We start from the raw sequence: 21442 nt of genomic DNA on the forward strand, positions 1-21442 counted from the left end.
GGGGGCTGGAGTAAGAACAGGTTGTCCCTAAAGCTACCACCAAATGGCCACTCAGGGTGGCCTAGTAAGAAAATGGGGGAATGAGAGGATGAAGAGCAGCTCTTCACCAATCACACCCTTCTCCTGGCAAGCTCCCAGTACAACAGGGACTCCCTAGACAAGCCCAGGGCTCCCAAAGGGAACCAGCACTGGGAGGGACCTCGGAGCAGCCTGCAGCAGGGAAGCCCACTCACCTCCTTGTGCAGCACGTGCGAGCAGGCCATGGGGTGCAGGTCACCAGGCTGCACCAGCTTCTGGCACATGAGACACAGCTTACAGGCAGCTGGGGCCTGGGACAGGGGAACAGAGGAGACAGGCATGGAAGTCAGACACCCCAGCTCCTGTCATACTCCACCTTGCAGGTACTGGTCCCACCAGCTGCAGCCAGGAGCCACAGTTTGCCCCATTCCTCCCTCTGCCCACAGGATGTTAGAGCCCCTGACACCTCTCTCATGTCCGTGCCATTCTCCCCTGATGCAGAACACGAAGAACCCATGCCCCTAACCCTTCCCCTCCTACATGAGGAGAGAGGTCCCAGCTTCACTGGCTCACCCTTGGAGCCATTTCTCAAGAGGCTTCCTCCCCAGCCAGCTTCCCCCAGGATGTTGGGAGCACTCTAGGAAAGTCTGGAAGCCTTACATGGGAGGCTGCTCCGGGGTAGGCGGCCGGGGGCAGGAACATGGGGGTGCTGATCTGAGGCAGAGGAGCAGAGAACATGGGGGCCCGGATTCGAGTGAGAGGCTGCAGCAAGGCAAAGGAGGGATGTCAGCAAAGCCCAGAGGGGAAAGGACAGCCCAGGAACCCCACGTCCCCAGGGGGAAAAGCACTTTCTGACCTGTGCCCCAGCTGCTGCCCGTTCCTGCTGCTCTGCCAGCTTGGCTGCCACCAGCTGGTTCAGCTCCTCCATGGTCAGACCTGCCATGGTCCTCCGAGCTGTCTTGATCTGCTGCAGGATGTTGGTGAGCTGGGCCCTGCAGGGACAGCAGCTGCTGAGAGCTCCCAGCCCCACTGAGCAGCCCCTGCCCACAGGGACCCTCCCCACCCTGCCCCGCACCCAAGCTGTCCTGGGAAAACCTTAGAGCACCTTCCAGTGCCTGAAGGGGCTACGGGAGAGCTGGGGAGGGACTTTTCACCAGAGAGGACAGTGATAGGACAAGGGGTGATGGTTTTAAACTGAAAGACGGGAGATCTAGGTTAGACATCTGGAAGAAACTCTTCACTATGAAGGTAGGAAGGCACTGGAACAGGTTGCCTGGGGAGGATGCTGATGTCCCCTCCCTGGAGCTGTCCAAGGCCAGGTTGGCTGAGGCTTGTACAGCCTGGTCTGGTGGGAGGTGTCCCTGCTCATGGCAGGGGGGTTGGAACCTGAGGATCTTGAAAGGTTCGTTCCAACCTTAACTGCTCCATGATTCTGTCCCTCTCCGGGAAGGGCAACCCTGGACACTCACTTGTTGCACTGTGGAAACCGAGTCAGCAACTTCTCCAGCAGCTTTTCCAGTTTATCCGCGGGCTGCTGCGGCCTGTGGAACTCGGGAGCCGCGTTAACCCCTCCCAGGCCGGGCGGGGGAGGGATGGAGGCAGCAGGAGGCATGTGAGGGCTGTGTGTGCCCAGCAGAGATCCCACCACTGGGCTGCTCCTGCCCTGGGAAGCAGGGAGTGGCGGGGAGGGCTGGTTGGGCCTGGAGATGGCAGGGTTGAGGAGAGGGAAGGAGAGCGTCCGGGGGTCGGCGCTTGGCATGACCATGGGAACGGGAACTGGCCCGATGGGGAACGGGAGCCTGGGGGTGAGGGGTGGGTTGGGCTGGAATGCCGTCAGCATGAAATCTGTCTGAGGAAGAAAAACAGGGGGAAGAGGAAAAGGCTGGTTAGAATAAGCCCATCTGGACACCGAGCTGGCTGCCCTCCTCGCCAGCAGTGGGGCTGAGATGCAGGCACCACCAGCCGCGCTCCTGCTGGCACAGGAAGGAGCCCCTTCCCCTCCTCCCCAGGGACACCAGCCAGCCCAGACAGATGGGGACAAGCACAGGGCTCCAGAGGACACAACCCCACCAAGGCACAGGCAGTGGGGCTGCCCCGGGCCCCACAGCAGCTTCTCAGCAGTGAGAGCTGGAGAGGAACTCACTTCTGAGGGCGGAGGTGGCAGCGTGGGGGTCGGGATCTGTGGGAGGCTGCTCAGCTTCGTCCCATTCCTCACCATCTGAATGTGGTCGTTGAACTGATCCTAGCAGAGGAGAAAACACATGCATTTATCAAAGCCAATGAGGCAGTTTTGGGCACCGTGTGCCTAGAGCAGGCATGATCCTCCTGCCTGGGCAGAGCATTCTCAGCCCTGGAATGGTCAGAGGAACCTACTCGGACGTTTTCCTTGGTAATTCGTATCCTGTTCAGCCTCATCTCCCACTCCTGCTTTGGCCTCATGGTCTCCAGCGTGGGTGGTGCAGACCTGCAAGCACAACTACACTTTCCCACTTGCAACCACGCCCTCAACTGCCAGCCAAGTGGGAGCACTGACACCCCACGAGAAGGAACCCCGTGAGAGGAGAGGACATGGTGCCACCATGTTATTCCAATAAGAAAGCCACAGGAAACCTGGAACTAGTTCAGTCAAACCTCCAGAATAAGTGGAGGAAGATGGGCTTGCAGGGACACTTGAGTCATCTGCCACTTCTGAGACTCCAAAGACTTACTTGAGGTAGGTGAGGTGCAGCTCTGCTTCCTTCTCTGCTTCTTCTAGTTTCAACACCAGCAGCTCCTTCCGGCTCTCCAGGGACAGGATCTAGCAGGGAGAGGCCCCACATGAAGACCAGTTGCTGTCCCCCCCTGCTCCTCACTGCCAAACTCACCTCTTCACCACACCCCGGGGCACTGCTCCCAGCTCACTTCCTGCACTGACACTTGTTTACCCCTGCTGTCCCACAGACTTAGCCCCATCCTTAACTGCTCCTTAACTTCCCATATGCATTAACCATCCGGGATCTCAAAACAATCCTCTTCAACACCTGCAGTGCAGCTAAGAAGTCCCCACTAACCTCTGCCTTCCAGGCCCGTTCGGTCTCCTCCAGAATGTTCCTGTTGATCTCATTGTGCTGGTTCTTCAGCTTATCAAGTTCCATCTCCCAGAGCTGCCTGCACAGGCACACAGAAGACTGCTAAGGCTCAGGCACCGGGACAGTGTGGGACAGGAGAGCTGACAAACCCCCCCCCAGAACCCAACAACCCTTGTTGCTCTGGATAGAGTGGAACTGTGGAAGAAGAGCACAACACCAGCCACGGTTCCCAAGGATGTGCAAGTCACTGTCCCCTGAGTGTGCAGGCACCCAGGGCAAAGTGAGGAATGGGGAACTCCCCTGGAGAAAACCCATCCCATCTCCAGGGAAGGGTGCACAGGTCTGAGCCAGGAGGTGACCTGAGGGCAGCTGCTCCAGTCCTGGGAAGTTTGAAGCTGCCTCTTCTCCACCTGCCTTACGGGAGCCCTGCGTCAGGGTCTGGAGCTGCTCTGCCCGGCTGTAACACACCCCAGTGTGCCAGAGTCCAGAGCTGCCAGGAGCAGACAGAGGAGCAGGTTTGCCTAAACCTGGGGAGCTGTAATTCCACCAGAGGGATGGAATTATCAGCCAAGCCAATCCACTCTAATCCTACGGGATCTTTATGTCACAAGGATCTAGCAGGCTGCTTGTGACCAGGATCAAAGAGGATTTAATCCAGAGAAGGGGGAACCAGCCTGCTGGGAGAGGAGATGAAATCCTTGGACAGCAGTGTCACACCCTTCCTCCAGCCCACCCCACCAGAGCCATCAGATCCACTCCAAGGCCAAACAACTGGGAGGGAAAGAGGATCCAGCAGCACTAATCTGGCACCAGGGAAGAGCCTCACTTTTCATCGGACTGCTCAGCAATCAGAGAAGCAATCTTGTTCTCCTTCTCCTCCCGCTCTTTCAGCAGCCTGCACAAGAGACAAGGGACAGTGTCACCTCCTGTACAGGTGCTGTCACCCGTGGCAGGTCCCACGTTCCACCAGGTCCCACGGCCACTTGCCCAGTGCCAGGGCACGATCCGGAGGCTGCGCTGCCCCACCCGTGTCAGAGAGCCAAGGGCTGGGGCACAGCAGTGCCCGGGGGCTGGGGAGCAGCACCAGGCTCCAGGCAGGGAGCTGTGCTCCCCACAACACACAGAGGGGCTGGGCAGGTGGAGCCGCTGCTAAAGGAGCTTGATCCAAAACCATTTCCAAGCCCACGGGGTAAAAACACTGATTTCCACAGGTCTGTCCTAAACCACCTGCCAAAACACCTGCTGCTTCCAAGGATCACAGAATCATCAGGGCTGGAAAAGGCCTCCAAGATCAACAAGTCCAACCATCCACAGCAGGAAACAAATGACATAACCCACCCGAACAAACAAAAGACCAAAGAAACCCCACGCCCACACACCCCACAAAAACACCACCACACGACCACTCCTTCAGCTACTTCTTCCTAATGTCTAAGAAGCTTAAAGTGAACCCCTTCACACCAGGGTTAAGCAATACCTTTTCTCCCCCCCACAATAAACCTCCCCCCCAAAACAAACCCTTTCTTGTTCACACTAATACCTTCTGCCTTTCTCACAGAGCTTCTCAATCTCTGCTTTCAGGTCCTGCTCTTTCTGCAGGAACTCCTTCTTTTCCTTCTCCATCTTCTTCTTCGTCTCTTCCCGCTTGATGGTGACATCCTGGATGGCTTTCAGGATCTCCTGCAGTCAAACAGGCACCAGGCAGCCAAAAGAGCAAAACTCCCAAGGAAAGGTTTTGCCTTTAAATCCTTTATTATTTTAGATCAATTGAAGAGAGATTACGGGATTACAGGCGTCATCAAAATCTTTTGAGCAGAGCCAGACAAGATAGATGCAGTGACCATGGGGGAAGGGGCAGGGCCGTGTCAGGAATTAGTGCTGAGCTGCTCAGGACCCCAGTTTGGGCAGGAGTCCAAGAGGACTTGGCCACATACCTGGTGGTTCTTCATCTCTTCCTCCCTCCTCTGCTGGAGCTGCTTCAGCTGCACCTGCAGCTGGTTCTCCACCTGCCTCTGCTTGTCCAGCACCTCCTGGTAACGCTCCTTCAACAGAGCTCTCTCAGACATCATCTTGTCCTGCCGTGGAGAGCAGAAACAAGAGCTGCAGAGCTGCCAGGCTGGGGTTTTAACGACAACACACACCCCGTGGGAAGAGCCTGGGTCTGGTCCCAGGGCTCCCATACCCACCAAGTTCTTCTCAATGTCCTGGTCTGTGTTCACGTTTGTCTCGACTGTCTTGAAGTCGGTCTGCGAGGGGAGACGTCTGTGTCAGAGCCCCCCGCCCCGGGGGCTGCCCGGACCCACGGCACCCCCAGCCCTGGAGCAGCACCCAGGGAACCCACACCCGCTCAGGGCACCCCCGCGGGCCCGGCAGCCCCCCCGCCGCGGCAGGGCCGACCTCAGGCCCCGGTAGGAGCCCCGGTAGGAGCCCCCAAGCCCAGCACACTCCGCCCCGCGCCGGCCACCCACCTGCACCGCGATGTTCTGCGACAGCCTGGCGGGGGCTGCCTCAGCCTCGGGCTCCTCCGCCGCCCCGTCGCTCTGACCGGCGGCCTCCTCCTCGCCGCCGGGCCCGCGCTCCCCCTCAGCGCCGGGCAGCGCCGGGGCCGGGCCGGGGGGGGCGGCGGGCTCCGCCTCTCCGCCGGAATCGGCCGGCGCCGCCTCGCTGGGGCTCTCCGGGACGGAGAGAGTGCTCCCGCTGCGCGACACAAACCGCTCGGTCACTCGCCCCGCGGCCCAGGCCCCGCTGCCAGCCCCACCGCAGGCCCCGACCTACCGGGCCCACCTACCTGCCGCCGGGGCCGGGCTCGCAGAGGCGCGGCGGGGCGGGGGCGGCGGCGGGGCCGTCATCCTGCGCCGGCTCCAGCGCCATGGGCCCGGCTGCGGGGCCCGGCGGGCGGGGCGGGCGGAGCGCGGGGCCCGCGGCGGCGCCGACCGGAGGTCCCGCCCCGCCCCTTCCGGCGGCGCGGAGCGGCGCGCCCGGCGCCCCCTGGCGGCGGGGAGGGCCCGGCGGCGCGGGCGGACGTGACGCAGCTGTCACCGCGCGCGCTTCCGGCAGCGGCGGCGGCCCGGGCCCGGTGAGCGGGGCGGGGGGAGCGGGGCGGGCCCGGTGAGCGGAGCGGGGGAGCGGTGCGGGGGGTGCGGCTCCCGAGCCCCGGCCCTGCCCCGGCGGGCAGAGCGGCCTGTCCCGCGGCCCCGGGCCCGGCCCCGCCGTCCCTGAGCTTTGCCCCCCGGGTCCCGCTGAGGCGTGTCCGCCCGCCCCGGGGGCGCTGGGCCTGCCCCGCCGCGCCCTGGCGCTCCGGTCGCTCTCGGGACGTGCTAAGGACGCGCCGGGGAGCTCAAGCGCTTCTCGCGGGGAGAGGAACCCGCAGCCCGGGGCCCGGCGGGCGGGGAGGGCCGCGCGGGGCGGGCAGAGCCGGGCGGTGCCGACCCCCCCGGGCCCGGCTTCCCGTGCTGCTGGCCGGGGCCGCGCGGGGCGGGGCCCGGTGACCGGCCCTGCCCGGCCCCGCTCCCGGGGACCCCCCGGTGAGGCGCGGCTGCTCGGGAGCCGCTGACCCGCTGTGCCCCGTCCCGCTCGCAGCCCGCCTGCCTGATGCCGCAGCGGAAGCCGGGGCTGCCGCGATGGAGCGCGGGGATGGAGGCCACGCTCTGCATCCGCACCTGCCTCTGGCTGAGCGCTGCCTGGATCCCGCTGGCCGCGCCGGGACCGGCGGGTGCCGGGGAGCGCCCTGAGGGGCTGAGCTGGGCGGTCAGCCTGGACGCCCCCGAGGAGGAGCTGGAGCAGCGGGCGGAGGAGCTGGCCCGGGCGGCGGGGCTGGTGAACATGGGCCGCGTCGGGGAGCTCCGCGGTCATTACCTCTTCTCGTACCCGCCCCGCGGCCGCGCGGCCGCCCCGCCCGAGGCCGTGCGGAGGTGGGTGGACGCTCTGTTTGCACAGCACGACAGCGTGAGGTGGCACTCGGAACAGAAGCTCCTGAAGCGCTCCAAGCGCAGCCTGCACTTTAACGACCCCAAGTACCCCCAGCAGTGGCACCTGGTGAGTGGTTCTCTGGCTCTGCCGGGCCAGGGCTGTCCCTGTGGCTGTCCCGTGGGGACAGAGGGGTCCCTTGCTGTCCTTGTGCTGAGGGGGCAGCTCACCCAGAGCTCAGCACGTGCTGGCCGTGGCAGCAGGAGGGGGCAGCCCCTGCAGGGTCAGCAGGCTGGAGGGGCTGGTGTGTCCAGCACTGCAGCTCCCCACTCCCTGCCTCCAGTGGCTCCTCCTTGCTGTCTGTGTAACACAAATCACACAGTCACAGAGTGGTGGGGGTTGGAAGGGGCCTCTGGAGATCATCTAGTGCAACCCCCCTGCAGAGCAGGATCACCCACTGTAGATCCCACAGGAACACGTCCAGTTGGGTTTGGGTTGTCTCCAGAGGAGACTCCACCACCTCTCTGGGCAGCCTGTCCCAGGGCTCTCTTACCTGTTCAAAAAAGTTTTTCCCCTATGTTTGTTTAGCTTGAACCTCCTGTGCTCCAGTTTGTGCCCATTTCCCCTTGCCCTGTCAGTGGACACTATGGAAAAGAGTCTGGCCCCATCCTGCTGACACCCCAGGAGATATTGATCAGCACTGATGAGATTCCCCCTCAGCCGCCTCCTCTCCAGGCTGAACAGCCCCAGCTCCCTCAGCTGTTCCTCATAGGAATTCTCCATTCCCCTCATCATCTCTGTGGTCCTGCCACTCCTCCCAGCCCAGGCAGTGTTCCCAGGAGCCCCTCTCCTCACAGCTGACCCTCTCCCTGCTCTTCCCCTGCCCTCCCTGGTGCTCAGAACAACCGCAAGAGCCCCGGGAAGGACATCAACGTCACCGGCGTCTGGGAGCGGAACGTGACGGGCAGCGGCGTCACCGTGGTGGTGGTGGATGATGGTGTGGAGCACACAGTCAAGGACATCCAGCCAAACTACGTGAGTGCTGCATCCCTTCCCCGGGAGAGGCTGGTGAGCAGCTCCCTCTGACCCACAGCAGCTGCTGAAGCTGCCTCAGTTGGTCACTTTCACAGAATGTTCAGGGTGGGAAGGAAGCTCTGGAGATCATCCAGCCTAACCCCCCTGTCAGGGCAGGTTCACCCAGAGCAGGTAGCACAGGGTGGCACCCAGTTGGGTTTGAGATGCCTCCGGAGTTGGAGACTCCATCACCTCTCCAGGCAGCCTGTCCCAGTGCTCTCCCACCCTCAAAGAAGTTCCACCTCATGTTTGGACAGAACTTCCTATGTTCACGTTTGTGCCTGTGACTTCTTGTCCTGTCACTGGGCACCACTGGAAAAAGACTGACCCCCCCCCTCCTGGCACCCACCCCGTAAGAATTTGTAAGCAGTGATATGATCCCCCCATCAGTCTTCTCCAGACTGAAGAGTCCCTCAGCCTCTCCTCCAGCAGCAGGTAGCAGTGTTGAGCTGCAGCTCTGCGTGGAGCAGCCTGGAAGTTCCCGTGGCTTCCAGGCTGTTTCAGCCCAGGCTGCCCTCCTCTTAACCCTGCTCTCCCCAAAGAGAGGAGGGCAGAGCCCCGAGTCATCGCCGTGGGTCTGTTTTCAGAGCCCAGAAGGCAGCTATGACTTGAACTCCAACGACCCTGACCCTATGCCTCACCCTGACGAGGAGAACGGCAACCACCACGGGACCCGCTGCGCCGGGGAGATCGCGGCCGTGCCCAACAACAGCTTCTGCACCGTGGGAGTCGCCTACGGGAGCCGCATCGCGGGTACGTGAGGCACCCGGCCTGCTGCCCTCGGGCCTGGCTGCTCTCAACTCTGCCCTGAGGGGCCCCGTGGGAGAGGGGCTGGGCTGAGGTGGGCTCTAAGGCAGCCGTGCTTGGGCTGCTGGGTCTGTTGGAGGCTTCCCCAGCCCTCGGTCTAGGCTCTGCAGGGAGGCAAAGGTCTGGCTGCACCTCTGCTCTGCCAGGCCAGGGAACATCCCGCGGTGGCCTCGGCTCCCTCCAGGGCTCTCACACTGCCTTGCAGAGGGAGGAGAGATCTCTGTGCCAAGCAGGATGTGTCCCTGGCAGAGCAGGGGATGTTGGTGCCGTGGCGTGGCCTGGGAGGCCGTTACCTCTGCGCATCCCCTGGCTGTGCTGTGGGGCTGGGGAGTGGGTGGGCCCGGGAGTGCCAGCAGGGTCCGCCCTGGGCCGCTCAGGTGGGACCTGGCACTTCCTGGGGCTTTGGCTCTTCAGAGCAGTGTCTGGCCTGGGGACAGGGGACAGCCTGGGAGGCGTGGGGCCAGCAAGGGGGGCAGCCCGTGCACCCCTCACTGGGCTGCTCCCCTCCTGGGATGTGGCAGTGAAAAGCTGTGTGCTGTGTCGGACAAGAGCTGAGCTGGGTGGGCGGCTGTGCAGGCTGTAGATAGGCTCAGTGGAGCTGAGCACCTGCTTTCCGTTTGTAATGTCCTTTTCCAGCCTAAACTGTGACGTAAAATGGGAATTATCAGGGGTTGGGGATCACTGGAGACTCAGCACAAGCTGTCAATGGCTCTGGTGGAGGGGTGGCTTCACCCTTCTGCTCTGAGCACAGCCACGGGGTGTCCCAAAGCCACTCCTGGTGGTTTGGGGACTGGGGAGGAGAGGCAACTGCTGCAGGCAGGGACTAGCCCTGGAAAGCAGCAGGAAAGTGGTGGGATGTGAAGAAGCCCCCGGGAGCAGGGCTCTGGGCAGAGTGCTCAGTCGTGCACAGGAGGGAACCCAGCTGGTGTTTGGTTGTGCCATCTCTTGTCACCCACCGTGGTTCTGGCAGTGGGACTGGTGGACTTGCTTGGCAGGAGAGCTATGTCCAGCATTTCCGTGGAGCTCCACATGAGGGTGGTGTCCCTCAGGCACACCCAGCCCTGCAGACTGATCTGCAGGGTTACAGCTTCAGGAGATCTGGCTCAGTCAGGCTGGGAGAGCAGGTGTCCCCAGTGTGAACCTGCCAAGGAATTTGCCTGCAGTTCGTGCACCTTCCTTTGATCCCCTCTGGTCACCTTAGTTGTCCTTTTTCCTGCAGGCATCCGTGTGCTGGATGGGCCCCTCACAGACAGCATGGAGGCCATTGCCTTCAACAAGCACTATCAGATCAACGACATCTACAGCTGTAGGTGAGCCCCGAGGGAATGCTGAGACAGTGTTTCTGTTCCTGGAGACAGTGTTTCTGTTCCTGGAGAGCTGGCGCGGGTTGTGCACAGCACCCAGGGCTGTGAGGCCTTCTGAGTTCTGCTGCAGCACATCCCACAGGCTGGCCAAGCTGAAGGGGCACTGTGCCCTCTGCTGTGGTCTGAGAGCTCCAGCTGAGCTGGAGCTGAGGGGACTGGAATGTGTGATGGTGACTGGAATGTGTGAGAAGCTGGTGGTTAAACAAAAAAACAACATTTCATCCACTGGAATCTGACCCAGGGGCAAACATGGCAGCACTGTCCCAGCAGTGAGGGGCCAACCTGCTGGGTGGGAAAGTGCAGCATCATCTGGTCCCAGTTGTGGTGCTGGGAGTAACTGGTGACTGCTGGTAGCAAATGGTGATGGGAGAGGGAGCTGCTGTCTGCAACTCCTGGGGCTGTCACTTCACAGCGTCTCTGTTTGCAGCTGGGGTCCAGATGATGATGGGAAAACCGTGGATGGCCCCCACCAACTGGGAAAGGTAAGAGCCCCCCAGCAGCATGAGTGACCCTGGCTTTCTCCTGCCTGGGCAGGTGGGAGGGATGTGTCCATGGTGCACGTTTCTTCACTCCCCTCACTGCCAGCAGAGGGGTGACACGTTGCCACGTGGTGGGAGAGGTGACAGAGGTGATGTGGCTGTGGGAGGGCAGCGTTTGGGCAGCATTAGATGAGCTGTCCATGGAGAGGCTGGTTCCAGCAGGAAAACACTCTTTTGAAACCTGTGATGTTATTCTGACAACTTTTGCAAGCCAAGAGACGCTCTCAGCTCAGGAGACTGGTTGTTCCCAATGCTGAGGGTGGTTCTCAGGGCAAGGAACATTCCTTTGAAGTCACTGAGGGGCTGTGGCTGCTCCTTCCTGGGCTGTTAAGGTCTCTTTGCAGTGGCTGTACTGCAGAACTGCTGCAAAACTGCAGCCTGGCTCCTGCTGCTGAGGTGCCACAGTGAGAGGTCACCCAGGGGACCTCAGACCAGGCAGTGCATTGCTCCCAGGCTGTGATTCTGCTTCATTTCTCCTTTGCTCAGCAGCCCTTTGCTGCACTTCTCTAACCACGGGGTAGCAGTCGCTGTGCTGTCTGCAGCAGGGCTGACAACCGGGCTATCAGTTTGTGGTGACCAGTGGTTTCCAGTTCTGCAGGTCATTTTTTTCTCTTCCTGTACATGGAAGCAGCTCTAAGGAGCCCTGGGACACAGGGCACAGCAAAGCTTTAGCACAGCAGCACATCTGGAGGGATCTCTGGCCAGGGCAGTGCATGCCTTCACCTGCCCAGGGCAGGCAAGAGGAGGAGCTGGTTCCCAGCAGGATTGCTCTCTTGCTTGCCCAGCAGACCCTCTACCTAGGCAGGGACGTGTGTGCCAGGAGTTGTCCTGGGCAGGTGCCTCTCGGGCAGGGCTGTCTCCGTGTGTCCCAGCGTGTGGGGGGCAGGGCTGTGCCAGGAGCAGCCACGGCTCCTTCTCCACAGGCTGCCCTGCAGCACGGGGTCATCGCCGGCCGCAGGGGCTTCGGGAGCATCTTTGTGGTGGCCAGTGGCAACGGGGGGCAGCACAACGACAACTGCAACTACGACGGATACGCCAACTCCATCTACACTGTCACGATAGGTGAGTGCCCATGTCTGCTGTCACCTTCCTTCCTGGTGTGGAAAAAAGGAGATCCTCCCAAAAGCACAAAACCTGCCCAGCTGGAAGCTGGCTGGAAAGCGTCTGTCCTCTGGCAGTGGATGCGGCAGCCTGCAGAGGTGTGCAAGGCTGCAGTTTTCTTTTGGCCTCCGGAGCAAGAGAGGCCATCTCTGGGGCTGACAGACACACTGCTGTGTTGAGGGAGGGACCCAAGGCACAGCGTTCCCACCCTGTGTGTTAGAAAAGAAACATCTGATCCACTTTCTTGAGGGCAGAAGCTGCGTGAGGGGTAGAAGTTCTGTCCAACATTAAGCACGGCGGAAGGTTATTTACTGTGGCTGCCTCTCCCATAGATCTTCCAACCATGACAAATGAGGCTTGGGTCCGGTTTCCCTGCCCAGCTCCCCACCTGTGACACAGCCCAGCGAGCAGGACGGGTCCACAGGGGCTCCTCACCTGGCAGTTCCAGCTGGTAAAGCAAAAGAAGGTTCCTACAGGCGAGGCCTTTGGCTTTTCCCCAGGCGCAGTGGACGAGACGGGCTCCATGCCGTTCTACGCTGAGGAATGTGCCTCCATGCTGGCCGTGACCTTCAGCGGCGGGGACAAGATGATGAGGAGCATTGTGAGTACCATGCAAGGCACATCTCTTCCCCACACCTGGAACAGCCCCCTGCCAAGAAGGGACAAAGCTCTGTCCCTTCTGATTGCCACCCATCTGCCTGAGGCTGGGACTTGGGTTGTCTTCTGAGGTAGGGGATGAAGTTGCTTTATATCCAGGTGCCATAAGCAGTTGCTCTGAGAGGGAGGTTCCTGTTTCCAGCTGTTCCTGGTGTTGTCACTTTGTCAGGCTGTACCTTGCAGTGCAGTGACCCTCTCTCTGCACGGGTGCTCATGGGCTCACCACCTCCCTGTTCCCAAGCGCGGATTTTGTCTGTGTTGTGTTTGTTCCTGGGAATGTCATCCAGAGAGCACCTCTGGCTCCAGGGAGCCTGGAGCAGGCCTCCCGTGCTTCCGTGGGCTTTCCCAAAGAGGAATGGGCAGGGGTTGCTGTGGCTCTCCCTGCCCCACCAGACCCCTCACTGCTGCTCCCAAGGGTTGTGGGACCAGAGGGGCTGGAAGCAACATCGGGCTCTTTAAACCACTTGGCCCCAGCTCCTTCTCTCTTTTGGCACATGTGCTGCTCCCAGCTGAATATTTCAGAATATTTTTATCAGCTTTTTCCTTTTTTTGCCAAAAAATGACTTCTTGTCAACAAAATGTCCTTTTTGCCTGAGCCAAGCTGCTGGGCCTGTTTTCAGCAGCCCCAGGCTTGACCCAGTGTGCTCCTCCCTTGGTGCTGGAGCACTTGGGGGACTCTCAGGCCAATGGGCCTGTACAGCTGGGACCCGTTCCTGTCCTGTGGGGACAGTGGAGCCCGAGACACCCTGTGGTAAATGTCACTGGCTCCTGACTGGGCTTGGGTAGTCCCTGGCTTGAAGATCTCCTTTCAGGACAGGCACTTTCCTGGCAAAGCTGATGAGGCAGTGAAGTCCCAGTAGCAGACCAGCCCCAGCAGTTTGTGTGTGGGGGTCTCGGGGGAGCTGAGGGACAAAGGACAGTGCTGAGGGTGCTGCTGCCAGCAGGGATGTGCAGCTGTGGCTCTGCCTGCCAGAGAGGAGCTGAACCCAGGTTGGTCAAGCAGGCTTCCCCATGTGCTGGGTGTAAACTGGGGGAACAGGGAGAGCCTGGGTTACTCAGCCACCTGGCTGGGACTCAGCAAGCTCCTGTGGCAGGAATCCCTGCTGAGCTGGAGCACAGAGCAGGCTGCCTGGAGCAGTGGCTAGGCCCGTGTGGCAGGGAAAGTCAAACCCAGAACAGAGCTGATTTTTCCTTTCAGCAATAACTTCAGTTGTCCCAAGCTGGTTTGGAAACTTCTGACGGTAGGAAAAAAGCAAACAGCAGCCAGGCTGTGCTTTACTTGGGAGTAACAGGGGTTTGGGTTTCAGTCCAGCTTCCCCCCAGCCTGCTGTGGATGAGAGCACTTTGAGGCTGTCAGACCCCACTCCATTTTGAACACTGGCCCCATGGGACACTAGCACAGGAGCTACCATTCCATCAGGGAGCCAGACAAGGTGCCATGGCACATGCAGAGAGCTCCTGTTCCTGTGCAGTACTGCCATGGCTCCTTTAGCATGCCTGTGCCATGTTAAAACTGACAGGCCTGTTTTTCTGGAGGATACTCTTCTCCCAAATGGCCTTTAACTCTGCTTCAGGCATGTCAGAGTTAACTGCTCAGCAGCCATCTGCTGGGTTATTTTCTTTTACCAGACTATAAACATTGTATGGTTTCCTTAATGGGAAGAATTTAATATGGCTTCTGGCACTTGCTGCCTTTCCTACTGAAAGTTTATGCTGCTCAGGGTGTTCTTTGTGGGACGTGCAGCGTCCAAGTGTGAGCTGGAGTTGTTAACAGCTGGCAGAACGTTGTGGAGCCAAGCACAGGAGGCAACAAAACCTACAGCTTTTGGCAGGCTGTCTCCCCGTGAGGAGCACAGAGGAACAGGCACGGTTGGTTTGCAGTGAGGGGGCATTTGGGAACTTCCCAATGTCTCTTTGGAGGCTCTGTGTGCTCTGCAGAGCCCCGGGTGTGCTGCAGTGACGCTGTGGCCAGCAGTGAAAATGAGGAAGGTCCCAAACTGTAACGACCCTGAGTTCCCCCACTGTGGCTCAATCCAGGCCCAGTTCCTCTCTGTCTCTCTCCAGAGGAACTATCTGCATTCATGGCTTCTCAGCCTTGTCCCTGAATCTTTCTCAGCTGGGGAGCTGTGGTGTTGTCCTTCCCACCTCGTACTGGTTATTGCCGAGTACTCCTGTCCTGGCCAGGAACTGTCTGGGAAATGTTTTCAGGCTTTTCAGCAGCTAATCCCAGACCCTCTCCCCCTGCTGCTTCCCTGCTCTTGTTGTTGTTCTGATCTTGGCTGAGGGAGGATGACGAGATCTCTGGCTGCCCCTCCTGTCTCCCAGCCTGATCTCAGCAACCACAGAGAGAAAGAAAGCTCATGTGCTGCACATTCCTCCCTCTGTCTGGGGGGAAGCTGCTCGTGCAGAAGAGACAGCTGGGAGACAGAGAGTTTAGAGGTGGTTCATGCAAGCAGGGGGTTTAGGACCACCTCCCTGTGTCTCTGCTCTGGAGGGGGGATCCTTGGGCAATCCAGAGAACTTCCTTTTTTTTCCTTCCTCCTTTTCCTCCTCATCAGGCTTGTGGTAGAGCAAAAGCAATTACCTGAGCATTGCTGACAGGAACACACGAGCAGCAGATCAGCACAGCAGCTCTGCTGGGAAAACCCACCAGCTTGTGCACCCTCCTGCCTTCAGGGGGCTGGTGCAGGAAGCCCCCATCTCTCATGCCCTTTGCACAGTGCAGGGGACACACTGACCTGTGTCCCCAGGGCTTTTGCTGGTGGTTGTGCCACAGGCTGAGCTGGTGTGGCCAGGGCACAGCTCGGGGCTGGGACTGTGTGTGTTTGGTTGCTTGAGCACCCAGCCCAGCCACCCCATCGTGGCCAGCAGTGGGCTGAGGGGTGGCACCTCTGCCCTTGCTCGGCAGGTGACGACAGACTGGGACCTGCAGAAGGGCACGGGCTGCACGGAGGGTCACACCGGGACCTCGGCTGCCGCTCCCCTCGCGGCCGGGATGATCGCGCTGATGCTGCAGGTGCGGCCCTGCCTCACCTGGAGGGACGTCCAGCACATCATTGTCTTCACTGCCACCAAGGTCAGTGGCCTTGCCTCCTTCCTTCCTTGCCTCCCTCCCTCCTGCTGCCCTCAGGGTTGCTGCAGAGCAGCCCAGGTCCTGCTGTGCTCACCCTTGTTTATGTCTGCCTGCCCCCCCATAAATCTCTCGGTTGTCTGGCTGCAAGCAAAAGGATTGTGCTTTCCCCTCACCCCTTGTTCCTTCCAGGAATGTGGCTAAGGCATTTTCCTCTGTCATGATAACAAATGGGGGATTTGCTCCAGGAATGCCTCCCTCTGCCAGTGTACAGGTCTTGCAGGGGCTCTCCAGATCTTGCAGAGCTTCTCCAGGTCTTGCAGGAGCTCACCATGCCTCACCCGCGGGCACCAGGCACGTGTGGCCAGCACACATCTGTGCAAGGCCACCCCATGGTCCATGCAGTGGGAAAGTGAGGAGCTCTGGCCTTTCCTCAGGCTCTCCAGAGAGTTGAGCTCTTGGAAACAGACATAACAGAGTGTGGCAGCAAACACAGCCCTTCCTTTCGCTCAGCCTCGACTCCAGCACAGCTGCAGAGAGCAAGAGTGGGAGCTGACTGGAGATGTCCAATTCGGCCTAGGGACAGGGCTTCTTCCACACCCCTCTGGGGAGCAGGAGTCTCTTTCCAGCTCGTGCTGTGCTCACTTTGGCACAGGGCAGTGTTTTCCACAACTGCAAGCCAGCGTTGCCAGAGTGCTACAAACCAATAAGTGATGGGACCCAGATCTGTCCTGGCCCAGCTCTTGTTGATTTAAAGAACTTGGTTCCTTCTCCTGAAGGCTTCTGCCATCCCGCAGGCTGTGGCTTGGGCAGCTGGGAGCAGCTGGGATGTTTCAGAGCAGAGGCATTTGTGCCCTTTTGTGTGGCTTTATTTCCTTTCTGAGGAGCAGGGAAGCCTGTTTGTCCCAGGACTTGTTTCAAACAAAGGTCAACCTGTTACTTTCTAATAAGGCCATGTGGGTTTGCTTCCCCGCTGCTGTGGGATGTTTCTGAGCCTCCTTCCCTTCGGGCCTGGTGGGTTTGCAGGGTGCTGGTGTCCCCAGGGTAACCAGAGTGCCCTGTGTGTCGTTTCAGTATGAGGATCATCACGCCAAGTGGGATGTCAACCAGGCCGGCTTCAGCCACAGCCACCAGCACGGCTTCGGCCTGCTCAACGCCTGGAGGCTGGTCAATGCTGCCAAGGTGATTCCCCTCCCTGCCACAGGTAGAGCAGTCCCAGCCAGGTGACAGGGACAGGCCCCTCACTGGCCATGCCATGGGGTGACACCGTTGCCGCTCGGGGCCGGCACTTTGGCCGCCATCCTGTGGCCCTCACCACGAGGCTGCTTTTGGTATGAAGTCATGAGGCTCTCAGCAGGGCCTGAAGCCTGCCCCAAGCTGCAGCTCTCAGCACTATATATAGCCATGGGCAAGAGCCCTTGCTGGTGGGAGAGACAGCTCTGATTCACAGCTTGGGGAGCTTCAGCAGCAGCCCTGGCACCCTCCTGCCTACACAGCTCCAGGGAGGGCGTCATGCCCCAAGGAAACGGCATCCTCAGCTGGCATCTCCAGCCTCTGCATCCTGGGGGCTGCTGAGGGTGTGGTGTGCTCAGAGCAGGCAGGGGCAGCCCCATCTCTTCCTCCCTCTGGCTCTGGTCACGTGGAGACCAGGGCACGTCACTGGTGCTCAGGGCACTGCGCCGCTGTGCTGGGTCACGGCCGGTTGCCAGCGATGTCCGCTCTGCCCGGGGCTCCCAGGCTGCTCTCTCTTCCCACAGGGATCTGGGTTCTGCTACAATTCCTGCCCCACTGCACCTGAGGTTGGGGCAGAATGGCTTCAAGTGACAGCCCAAAGCCACTCAGATGGTGGCAGAGACAAATCCAGAGCTGGAGAGCCCCTCCAGCCCACAGGCAGCTGCTTTCCTTCCCCTCCCCAGCACAGGCCTTCCCCTCCAGCCCTGCAGCCTGGGCAGGTGCCTGGGTCCATCTGTCCCCACCCAGCATTGGGAGAAGCCCCTGGGCCCATGACCAGATGCATTAGGGGTTCCACAGCCTGCAGGAGTGGTGGGAGTCTGAGAGGTGGATGCACAGGGAGGGAATAACCTGCTGAATCCTCTTGCCTTTCCTCTGACAGATCTGGGAGTCTGTCCCCTACCTCGCCTCGTATGTGAGCCCTGCACTGAAGGAGGGCAGGAACATCCCCTTGCTCCCACAGGAGCTGGAGGTCGCCTGGAACGGTAAGAGCAGGTGTGCCATGTGAGAGCACGTGCTGTACACACCGAGGCCAGGGAGCCAGGGATCCAGCCTGTCCTGCTGGCGTGGGGCACACTGACAGCCTGGCAGGGCGAGCCCTGGGTGAGGCCATGGAGGGGTTAAGTGTTGGCCTGCCTGGGCTGCTTCCTCTCTCTTTCCGCTGCTGATCCCCAGGGGATCTGTGCCTGTCGATGTGGTCCCCTCTCCATAACTCCATCCCATGGATTGATGTCTTTGAGGAGCCAGACAGGCATTAGTGAGCATGGCCAGGCTGGGCAGCAGCCAGTCCTGCTCCTCTGGCTGTGACCATTTTAGGTAATGCTCCAGCTCCCGACTTGGCCGGTCTCTGTCCACATAAACAAGGCACTGCTCTGGCTGCTACCAGTGGGAAGGAGAGCTCGGCCCCGAGCCCTTCCTGGCCCCCAGCAGGGCCTGGCTCCTGGGCTGGGCACAGCTTCTTGTCCCTGGGGACCCAGCCCAGCACCCCAGCAGTTTGCCACCCCCCCTTGCAGGTGATCTCATCCTTCCCCTCCTTGCTGAAGGTTGTGAAGATGCTGGGCAGGTGCTGGGCATGTTCTTCCTCTCCTGTCCCTGCCTGGCTGGGCTGGTCCAGCTCTGCAGCACGTACCAGCACTGCAGAGCCCCAGGGGACAGAGGGGTGACACTCTGCTCCTGGGGCTGCCAGGGGTTTAGCCCTGCTCCACCTCCAAGGCAAGGGGTGAGGGTCAAGCAGATCCTTCTGCCCTAGAAGGAGCTGTGAGCTGAGCCCTGGGCAGGCAACAGTGTGGGAAAGGCAGAAAAGAGGCACTTTGGGGAAGAGCGGGCAGAGGAATGTGTGGCTGGGAGCACTACTGTCCCCCACAGGTACCCACAGGGTGACTCTGAGTTAACCTTTTCCCCAAGGCCCCAGGGACTCTCTGCGCTGCCGACAGGCTCTGCTCCAGGGCTGCACCCACCCCCCTGCTTGGGAAGTAGCACAGCAGCCCCTTCAGCAGGCTGGAAGTGGGGACTCCATCCCAGCCACCAGCCTTGGCAAACCCTGCCTTCCTTTTCCCAGTCACCACCGCCGACCTGGAGCTCTCTGGCATGAGAACCCTGGAGCACGTGGCAGTCACCGTCACCATAACCCACCCCCGCCGTGGCAACCTGGAGATCAGGCTCTTCTGCCCCAGTGGGATGATGTCCCTGATAGGGACCACCAGGAGCATGGACTCGTAAGCACTGAGTGAGATGGGAGGCCCACGCTGCCAGGCAGGACACCCAGCCCAGCTCCTCTGGCAGGAGATCCATCCTTCTGGCTCAGCCTGTGTTCCCATCTCATGGGCTGTTTCTCCACCCTTTGGCAGGGACCCCAATGGCTTTGCTGACTGGACCTTCTCCACCGTCCGGTGCTGGGGTGAGGAAGCACAGGGCACGTACAGACTGGTCATCAGGGACATCGGTGAGTCCTGCCTCCCAGGGATCCCTCCTGGGGTGGTGGCAGCTCCATGCCAGGTCCTGTGGAGCTGCCAGCTCTGCACCTGGGTGGCCACGGATTAGCTTCATGCAGAGCCATCCAGCCAGGTAGAGTTCCCTGTTAGTCCAACCTGTTTCTTCCCCAGGAGATGAGAGCTTGAGGCCTGGCACCTTGAAGCAGTGGCAGCTGACCCTGTATGGCTCCTCCTGGTCCCCAGCAGAGATGAAGGAGCGGCAGAGGTTGGACATCCCAGCCCCATCGTGTGGGGAGGCAGGAGGTGGAGGGCGAAGGGACATGGTCAGCAGTCTCTGCAGTGTTGCTGCCAGGTGCATGGCAGGGTGAGGCTGCAGCCTGGCTGCTGGCCCGGGGCTCTGGGGAGACACTGCTCAGGGGAGACATGGGCTGTTGGCTGGGTTTGATGCAGGAGGGCAGCCCTCAGGGATGGAAGAGGCACTGCAGACACTTGGTGGGCATGTGGGACCCTCTCTGGCGCAGCCCGGCCTGTGGGACCCTCACAGGGCTCCTCTCCCCCAGGCTGCTGGAGGAAGCCATGAGCGGGCGCTACCTGAGCAGCGACTTCTCCCTGCCCTGCCCCCCGGGGCTGGAGATCCCCGAGGAGCAGCACTACACCATCACAGCCAACACCCTCAAGGTGAGCCTGCCTGCAGGCATGGGGGCTGGAGGAGTGACCCCTCTGCTGGGTGACAGCAGGGCTCTGGGGTGGCCAAGGGCTTTCCTTCTCAAAGGTTTTGCTCCTCCACAGACCCTCCTGCTGCTGGGATGCTTTGCTGTGTTCTGGACTTTCTACTACATGCTGGAAGTTTTCCTGACCAGGAACAACGTGGGGCTTGACGTGACCTGCAATGGCTCCCCCACCTGCAGGTGGTACCAGCAGGGAGGGAAGCACAGAGCCCTGGAGAGCGGCCTGGAGATGGAGTCGGTGCCGCTCTACCGTGAGAAGGACGTGGATGACGTGGAGATGGAGTGTGAGCACCCGGAGCCTGCCCAGGAGGACCAGAGGGAGGAGGGGTCCTGGACACCCACCCACCCCACACTTCCCAGTAACGGCAGAGCCACGACCTTCCAGGAGGCATCCTCAGCTGGAGCAGGGTACCTTGGCCGGGAGGCGATGGCCGAGCTCCTCTCGGAGGACAGGGAGCTCCAGACCTGCTAGCTGGGGCTGGGCCTTTGGGCTGTGTCCCTCCCCATCGGTACGTCCTTGCCAAGCATGGGCAGCAGAGACTTCCTGAGCCACCCGTCCCATTGCTGCTGTTTTCTGTGGAAGGTGGTGTTGGAAGTGGCTCAGAACCAGGAGAAAGAGTGCTGGCAGTGGAAGGGGAGCTTCCCTTTCCCTCGCTCTGGAAAACAAAGCAAGCCTTAATCCCATTCCTAACGGAGCCTGCCCTGCAGCCACGCTCAGGGCTTCCCTTGGTGCAGGGAGCAAGGCCCCAGACTGGTGCCTGCCAGGCACGTGGTGGCCACGGTGGAGCTCCACGGAGTCCTCTGCCCTCTGTGGCTCCCACAGCCTTGCAGCACAGGGAAGAAGTGTCACTTTGTCCTGATTTCTGCACAGTGAGCCTGGAGAATGTGGCAGGGCCCCTGGCAGCTGCCTCTGCAGGTAAGGACCCTGCAGCACTGTCACTTGCCTGTCCCGCTGGGCCACGCGCTGGTCCAGACCCACCAGTTACGCCCAGCTTAGCCAGAGGGAGCCAACCATGCTTGTTCCCTGGCCCCTCTGCCTCGACCCGCCACCTCCTCTCCCACAGCTGGGCAGCTGGAAGGCAGAGCTTGGACCATCCTGCTCAGGTGGGCAGGAAGGGCTGTCCCTGCCAGGGGGGCCTCAGCTTGTGCCCAGTGCCGGGAGGGCTGAGCCACGGCTGCTGTGGGCTGGGGAGGTGGAGTTGCTCTGGCAGTGGCTCATGAGTGAGCAGGGCTGGCTTGGTCATGCCTCTTCGGGTGCATTGGTTTATTTTTTTAAAGCTGGGGTTTGTTTTTTAATCAGCAAAGCCTTTTTGTGTAGCTTTCCAAATAAAGACTTAAAAACCCTCCTCTCCCCCATCCATCACTCCTCTGCCCTCCCAGCACATCCTGGCTGTGGAAACATGAGTCACCCAGCACCTCCCAGCCCTGGGGATGCCGGGGGGGGGGGT

At 60.6% G+C, this 21442-nt stretch overlaps 2 protein-coding genes across 10 annotated transcripts in view; one reads left to right on the forward strand and one right to left on the reverse strand.

The window, feature by feature from the left end:
• Positions 1-6030, reverse strand: part of RNF214 (ring finger protein 214) — a 6767-nt gene extending 737 nt beyond the window's left edge. The window contains exons 1-14 of one of the 3 annotated variants that reach the window (XM_051638601.1): positions 5875-6030; positions 5555-5783; positions 5273-5332; positions 5021-5161; positions 4627-4766; positions 3913-3981; positions 3069-3165; positions 2727-2815; positions 2392-2482; positions 2162-2260; positions 1488-1867; positions 875-1010; positions 679-780; positions 234-329 (exon numbers count right to left, since the gene is read on the reverse strand). In XM_051638601.1, coding sequence (XP_051494561.1) covers positions 234-329; positions 679-780; positions 875-1010; positions 1488-1867; positions 2162-2260; positions 2392-2482; positions 2727-2815; positions 3069-3165; positions 3913-3981; positions 4627-4766; positions 5021-5161; positions 5273-5332; positions 5555-5783; positions 5875-5957 — 1812 coding nt within the window. In that variant the 5' untranslated portion in view covers positions 5958-6030. Of the gene's footprint in view, positions 1-233; positions 330-678; positions 781-874; positions 1011-1487; positions 1868-2161; positions 2261-2391; positions 2495-2726; positions 2816-3068; positions 3166-3912; positions 3982-4626; positions 4767-5020; positions 5162-5272; positions 5333-5554; positions 5784-5861 lie in introns of all 3 variants that reach the window. The other 2 variants (XM_051638599.1, XM_051638600.1) reach the window with 2 other exon arrangements.
• Positions 6031-6127: 97 nt separating this feature from the next.
• Positions 6128-21340, forward strand: PCSK7 (proprotein convertase subtilisin/kexin type 7). 7 transcript variants are annotated; one of them, XM_051638458.1, is made up of 17 exons: positions 6128-6162; positions 6666-7121; positions 7893-8027; positions 8654-8819; positions 10093-10183; positions 10665-10719; positions 11700-11838; positions 12378-12478; positions 15443-15610; positions 16679-16786; positions 17718-17830; positions 18585-18700; positions 18894-19050; positions 19183-19277; positions 19438-19630; positions 19827-19944; positions 20056-21340. In XM_051638458.1, the coding sequence occupies exons 2-17, from the start codon at positions 6678-6680 to the stop codon at positions 20464-20466; spliced, it is 2610 nt and encodes an 869-aa protein (XP_051494418.1). In that variant the 5' UTR covers positions 6128-6162; positions 6666-6677; the 3' UTR covers positions 20467-21340. The 7 variants fall into 7 exon arrangements, with proteins under 7 accessions (XP_051494418.1, XP_051494419.1, XP_051494422.1 ...); XM_051638459.1 differs by lacking the exon at positions 6128-6162 and having other exon boundaries at positions 6216-7121; positions 12384-12478; XM_051638460.1 differs by lacking the exon at positions 6128-6162 and having other exon boundaries at positions 6217-7121; positions 19438-19618.
• Positions 21341-21442: the final 102 nt, after the last annotated feature.

This window comes from Apus apus, chromosome 22 (genome assembly GCF_020740795.1).
Source record: "Apus apus isolate bApuApu2 chromosome 22, bApuApu2.pri.cur, whole genome shotgun sequence".
NCBI classification, from domain to species: Eukaryota; Metazoa; Chordata; class Aves; order Apodiformes; family Apodidae; genus Apus; species Apus apus.

Coding starts and splice junctions, on each gene's coding strand:
- PCSK7 (XM_051638458.1), top strand. CDS start 6,678: ATGCCGCAGCGGAAGCCGGGGCTGCCGCGATGGAGCGCGGGGATGGAG. Junction 8,820..10,092: donor CTACGGGAGCCGCATCGCGG/GTACGTGAGGCA, acceptor TTTTTCCTGCAG/GCATCCGTGTGCTGGATGGG. Junction 19,278..19,437: donor ACTGGTCATCAGGGACATCG/GTGAGTCCTGCC, acceptor TTTCTTCCCCAG/GAGATGAGAGCTTGAGGCCT.